The 6,235-nt window shown below is 33.2% G+C and overlaps 3 protein-coding genes across 3 annotated transcripts in view; 1 reads left to right on the forward strand and 2 right to left on the reverse strand.

The window, feature by feature from the left end:
• Positions 1–387: 387 nt before the first annotated feature.
• On the reverse strand, positions 388–2,232 carry LOC108730473 (putative nuclease HARBI1). The gene is made up of 5 exons (XM_018460195.1): positions 2,137–2,232; positions 1,787–1,827; positions 1,347–1,614; positions 712–1,250; positions 388–563 (listed from the first exon to the last, which is right to left on the reverse strand). The coding sequence occupies exons 1-4, from the start codon at positions 2,230–2,232 to the stop codon at positions 717–719; spliced, it is 939 nt and encodes a 312-aa protein (XP_018315697.1). The 3' UTR covers positions 388–563; positions 712–716.
• A 557-nt stretch (positions 2,233–2,789) lies between these two features.
• LOC108730474 (uncharacterized) lies at positions 2,790–4,197 on the forward strand. Its single transcript, XM_018460196.1, has 4 exons — positions 2,790–2,831; positions 2,905–3,047; positions 3,115–3,464; positions 3,551–4,197. Exons 1-4 carry the CDS (start codon positions 2,790–2,792, stop codon positions 4,195–4,197), a joined length of 1,182 nt encoding a protein of 393 aa, XP_018315698.1.
• Positions 4,198–5,139: 942 nt separating this feature from the next.
• Positions 5,140–6,235, reverse strand: part of LOC108730475 (uncharacterized) — a 1,965-nt gene continuing 869 nt past the window's right edge. The window contains exons 3-5 of the mRNA XM_018460197.1: positions 6,108–6,232; positions 5,615–5,907; positions 5,140–5,527 (exon numbers count right to left, since the gene is read on the reverse strand). Of these exons, the coding sequence (XP_018315699.1) occupies positions 5,247–5,527; positions 5,615–5,907; positions 6,108–6,232 (699 nt within the window). The 3' untranslated portion in view covers positions 5,140–5,246. The remainder of the gene's footprint in view (positions 5,528–5,614; positions 5,908–6,107; positions 6,233–6,235) is intronic.

The raw sequence follows: 6,235 nt of genomic DNA on the forward strand, positions 1-6,235 counted from the left end.
TAATTTTATTAACTTGTTATTTTAGTGTATGGTAATAAGTTTATCTAATTAATTACGAAACTAGTGCCAAAGAATAATTTTAGTTAGAAAAATTTTGAAAAAAAAAAGAAAGCTGCTAAAGATTTATTAGTATAGAAAGCAATTAAAGACTTATTGATACAGAAAATCCTTCATTTTATTGTTTTCCTTTTTTATATTGTATCAAATACATTGTAGTACAAATATTATAAAAACTTTAGCTATTAATAATTTATAAAAACGTAGTAAATATATGTGAATTATTATTATATAACAAGATATAAAACAGTATAGATATACAATGTACAATGAATAAAATGTACTTGAAAATTATATATTCAGGAATTCATTTATTTATTTCATCCAACTTTTCCATAACACTCGTGGGTGTGGTTGAATCCAGTGAATTTGATTCTAATCTGTTATTACGCTTGCTCTCATGGATAATCTCTACCACGTTCACTCCCATTTTTTGAACTTCCTTGGACAACGTTTGATTCGTAGCATTGACTACTGTAAGCAGGTGTCCGTTTTAAAGATAATATCTAATAAAGTATATTTTGTATACAGAATACGTATTGAAGCTTTATTACATGTGTATATACATGTTTTGTGTATATATTAATATATCGTATATGTATTTATATTACATTCTCTCTTTGAACAACATACAAAAATTAAATATGTAGTTACCTGCTTTACACGTTAAATTGTCTTTGCAAGGTATGCATTATCATATTCCTTTTACATATACCAATTGCATCTTGTCTTTGGTTAATATCATAATCTTGCACTGTAACTTCTTCAGGTGCTATCAGTGGTATTACTATAAGTTCATCTCGACGTAGTATGCAAATATTGTGGATAACACAACATGCTACTATGTATTCAGGCATTAGGTCCACTCTAACCATGGGCAAACAATGCATCAAACTCCTCAATCTTCCTTTTAACAACGCAAAACATTGTTCGATCTTTGTCCTTGCAGAGGAATGTCGGAAATTGTAATGTTTCTGCACATCACTTAAATGTCCATTATCTTTAAATGGTACTAAGAGATGTTCGTGTAATTCATAAGCAGCATCTCCTATCAAGTGACTGTTATTGGGAAATTTTTCTTCAATATTTAAGAATGTGGCTACTTCTGACTGCCTGAAGATTCTTTGATTATGAACAGATCCTGGATGGCCAACATAGCAATGAGTGATTAAGGCCCTGTGATCGCACACCGCCTATAATTTAAAAAAATTAAAGATGTAATCACATATATAAAGTTAATATATGTATAGGCCAAAATGATTGTTACAAATACTTTACTAATAATTTACCTGCAACTGGATGGAATGATATCCTTTCCGGTTTATGTAGTCTACTGCGTTTTCTTTGGGTGCTTCAATTCTAATGTGAGTGCCGTCTATGGCATCAATTGTATTTGGAAATCCACTGACTTCTTCAAACTTGTGCATTATAATTTGTGCATCTTCATTTGAAGGCCAAGATACAAATTGAGGAGCTATTGTAAATAGAGCTCGTGTAACTCTTCTCACAGCTCTCAATGCTGTAGCTCTACCAACATTAAATCGATCACAAATGGATCTGCAAATAATTACAGATAATAAGTTTAATTGTACATTAAGTGTTCGAAAAGTTGCATGAAATCCATCATATCTATAGGAATCCATTGTGGCCATTTTCCACAAGGTAATTAAAAATTGTTGACGAGGTGGAATTGTTGGACAACCTTTTATTTCTCGAATAAGATAATTACTTATTATATCTAAAATGAATTCGAATGTTGCGCGGTGCAATCTAAAATTAAGTTAAGTAAAAATGTCTATTAGAATTATACTTTTCAATAATTACAATTATAAATCACATTAATAGAAGTACAAATATTGCAAAATCATTCAATAAATATATTTATAATATATTTATTTGTACTTCTGTTAATGTAATTGAAAATCTTTTTTGTATATTTAAAAAAACTCGTTGAAAATATAAAAGATAATATCTAACCTAAAATGACTTTTGAACTCATAATCCATATAGCGCGAGACAACAGTCTGTGAATAATTTTCTATACGAGGACGTTTAACCCGTTTTTTTTTTATTACATACGAGAATCTCGTATTCTTCAGAACTACTACTTTCATCACTGGAAGAATAATTGTTCTTCAATATCTGTACGACAGATATAACCGCAATCTGTGCCATTGTCGATACGGCCAGAATAAAAAATGTCGCTTATGCGATGAGTAACAAAAAATATGCAGAATATGAAAGTCTAAAGGAGTGACAAACTCAATTGCGCGTTTGAAGCCGGTCACACTTTCCAAAAATTATAACGCAATAACACATCCGATCACGTCGGTAGACGTCATGGACTATATATCGTTAAGTGGAACGACTTGTGACGTTAACGCTCACGCCACGCTCACGCCGACCCACCTCCTTAGTGCGGGCGTTGTGAGCGTTCATTTGTATCATCTGAAGTTGTTCACTTATAGCGTCCGCTGGCGTCGTGGGCGATAAGTGGAACAGCACGAAGAGCGATTTGAGCGTTGCGAGCGATATGTGGAACGCACCCAATGAAGGCGACGTAGCGGCAGCTACGACATAAAGTCGACCAATCAGAATTAAATACCGTTTGAGGTTACAATGGTTACATATAAAATAATGATGGATTTTGCTTAGTAGTTCATTATGAATTTAAGAAAAATAGGACTTTTCTTTTTATTGTGTCTATCTTGGCATAGTTTAGTGCTGTCACAATGGCAATTTATGAGAAGAAGGACGACAAAGCACCGACGTTGGTGGGTTCGACCTGTAAATAGGTTACGAAATGCTCAAGGGTTTTACCATAACCTTGTTCAAGAATTGCTTCAGAATGATCATGAAGAGTTCTTTGCATTATATAGAATGTGGCCCGAGCAATTTCATTTGCTAGTAGATTTACTTCATCCTCATCTTAAGAAGAACAGTATCCAGGTTCCTCTTCCTACAGAGCTACGCTTAGCTGTCACGTTGTTGTAAATAAAATTTTATCACTTTAATTTTATCATTTTCTTTAAAGTTACTTCATCATGATTATTGCAGGTACTTATCCCAGGGTGATAGTGCTAAATTAAAACATGCAGAATTTAGGATAGGCAGATCAACTGTTAATAAAATAGTGAATGAGACTTGTCAGACAATTTGGACAGTATTACAGCCAATTGTTTTGAAACCTCCTAGTAAAGAAGACTGGAAATCTATAAGTGAAGAGTTCATGGAAAAATGGCAGTTTCCAAACTGCCTAGGAGCACTAGATGGGCGTCATATGAGAATTCAGGCCCCGCCCAATTCTGGATCAGCATTCTATAATTACAAACAATTTTTCAGTATGGTACTACTTGCCATCTGCGATGCAACATACAAGTTTACATGGGTTGATATTGGGCAATATGGTGAGTATATTTATTGACTCTTTAACTTTTTACTATATAATTTATAATATATGTTATCTGTAATTGCCACTCTGATTTATTTTCAGGTTCTATAAGTGATGGTGGAGTATGGGCCAATACTGAATTTGCAAGTGATCTAGCTGCAGGCAATATATTCTTACCAGATCCCACACTACTTCCAGGGACAAATATTTCTTTTCCCTTTGTTTTTATTGGTGATGAGGCTTTCCCATTGTCAACACATATGATGCGGCCCTATCCACATAGAAAGCTGACTGATGACATGAGGATCTTTAATTATCGCTTATCACGTGCACGGCGCACAATAGAGAATACTTTTGGCATTTTGACTGCGCGATGGCGTATCTTACACAAACCCCTTTGCATGTCAACAACTAACTGCGAAAATTTGTTGAAAGCCCTCGTCTGCCTACACAATTTTATTATGCTTGGAGAAGAACAGGAAAATATGAACAATCGTCGATATTGTACAACACATTTAATTGATATGGAGGAAGAAAATGGCAGCATTAGAGAAGGACAATGGAGGAGACATTTTTCTCCACACTTTGTAGAAGTCGGCCGAATGGGTGCTAACCGTGCAGATTCTGTAGCAAAAGAAATGAGAGATACTCTTAAAGAATATTTTGTTTCTCCAATTGGTGAAGCTCACGCTCCATGGCAATATGAATACACATTTAGGGGAGCTATTATCAATCCTCCTGTAATATAATTTTTAAGTTTATAAATATAATAAGTATATACTACAAGTTAATAAAAAAGATGTTTATTATATATTAATAAGATACGGCGTTTTATATATTAGTAAAAATAAGATAAATTTAATAGGATTAGTAAAAATACTCATATATATATATATATATATAATTCTTCTATAGGGCTTCATATGTAAAAATATTATATATAAGTAATAAATTACAATAGAAATCCATAAAAAGTTTATTGTTACTTTTATTTTTTATATTTCAAACAGTCTTATAATCTTTAGTCTTATAATCTTCAGTCAAAACGAACAATTATTCAACTTTTCTGAGAGTTAATATAAATATAATATATAATTATATTATAGCAGGAATTACATTTATATACTCTCTGCAGATTACATATTTATGAATATATACTTATTAAAAAATTAATACTTATTAAAAAATATAAATGTTTACATATCAATAAGATGTTTTATGTATTAATAAAAATAATTTGTACTCATATGTTGAACATTGAAGTTGCAAGCTTTCAGCCAAGCAACATGAATAGTACAAGTGGAAGGAAGTTGGGAGGATGGCCTACGAGAAAATGAGCTATGGTGGTAAGGTCCGCATTGTCTTTCTCCAAAAACATCCTTTCATCATGATTATTGCAGGTACTTATCCTAGGGTGATAGCGCTAAATTAAAACATGCAGAATTTAGGATAGGCAGGTCAACTGTTAATAAAATAGTGAATGAGACTTGTCGGGCAATTTGGAGCGTTACAGCCATTTGTTTTGAAACCTAATAAAGAAGACTGGAAATGAAGAGTTCATGGAAAATTCCAACCTGTCACTCGTAATTGCTTGACTAAAAACAGGGAGTCTTCGATTTGAACTTTAAAATCAGCTATTGCTGTATATACTTTGAATTTATAAGCTGGAGTAATTCTATCATACATTGAAGACGTTTTTCTTCAGATACATATTTAAGAGCAAATGCAATGGCAGCTAAGACTGGATCATTCACAGATGATTCCAATGATTGATTAGAATTACATTGACTTGAATTTGTCACTCCCCTATTTTTTTAGCAAAAGAGGTCAAGGCTGTTGACTGCTTGGTTATAGCTTGCATAAATATTTCATCCTCTTTCTTCTTGCGTTTAACAAAGTTATCAGGTTCTGGAATAGTTCTTTTTGTTGATATCCTCTGCATTGATTTCAGCACTTCTTTTGGTGCATTAACTGCTGCAGAAGAACATTCTTCCACATTGAGGTTACTGGATAATGTAGATGTATGTATAAAACCTTCTTTTTCCATGTTATTCTCAATCGAGCACATAGATGCATCATCTGAAGATAAAAAGAGATAAATGAAAGCTACGCACTTCATATTCATTCCATCCTGTGTACTACATTTCCACATATCAATCTACTTACTGCTAAACTCCAAATCACTCATAGACCATATACTTGATGGAGACAAAAGCACTGATGTTTGTGGAGACGGTGTTTGTGGAGACGGTGCTTGTCGAAGTAGTATTTGTGGAGACGGTGCTTGTGGAGACGGTGCTTGTGGAGACGGTGCTTGTCGAAGTAGTATTTGTGGAGATGGTGTTGATCTTGATAGTGAAGATGATGTTGATGAAGGTAAAATAAGGAGAGGGGAATAGGAATTTTTTTCAGTCGTGGTCTTATTCACAATCTTCTTTAATGAATAATTACTGACAGTTCTGAAACACCGAAATATATACTAATACCTAATGTCATGACACACTAAGCTAATTTTGGATGCTTTCAAGCAGAAAACATAAATGACACAGTGAAATACAGTGAATGACATGTTTTTTGTTAACGTTAATGTTAAAGATAATCACTGTTACATTATATCTTGTTAAAAAACATTATTCATTTGTAAATGACAACTATATACTTGCGAGGCATGATATGATCCACCAAGAATGAACAGAGATCGTAAAATTTCCATTTCGGCACTATGGAGGCTTTGCTCCTTGCCCAGATTTCCCTTTGAGAGCTATTGCTACTTTCCGCCTTTCCCTA

Source organism: Mycetomoellerius zeteki, unplaced genomic scaffold (assembly GCF_001594055.1).
Source record: "Mycetomoellerius zeteki isolate Tzet28-1 unplaced genomic scaffold, Tzet1.0 scaffold925, whole genome shotgun sequence".
In the NCBI taxonomy this organism is placed as follows: domain Eukaryota; kingdom Metazoa; phylum Arthropoda; class Insecta; order Hymenoptera; family Formicidae; genus Mycetomoellerius; species Mycetomoellerius zeteki.

Coding starts and splice junctions, on each gene's coding strand:
- LOC108730474 (XM_018460196.1), top strand. CDS start 2,790: ATGGCAATTTATGAGAAGAAGGACGACAAAGCACCGACGTTG. Junction 3,048..3,114: donor CGCTTAGCTGTCACGTTGTT/GTAAATAAAATT, acceptor TGATTATTGCAG/GTACTTATCCCAGGGTGATA. Junction 3,465..3,550: donor GGTTGATATTGGGCAATATG/GTGAGTATATTT, acceptor ATTTATTTTCAG/GTTCTATAAGTGATGGTGGA.
- LOC108730473 (XM_018460195.1), bottom strand. CDS start 2,232: ATGGCACAGATTGCGGTTATATCTGTCGTACAGATATTGAAGAACAAT. Junction 1,615..1,786: donor ATTCATTTTAGATATAATAA/GTAATTATCTTA, acceptor AATTATTTGCAG/ATCCATTTGTGATCGATTTA. Junction 1,251..1,346: donor ATCATTCCATCCAGTTGCAG/GTAAATTATTAG, acceptor TTTAAATTATAG/GCGGTGTGCGATCACAGGGC.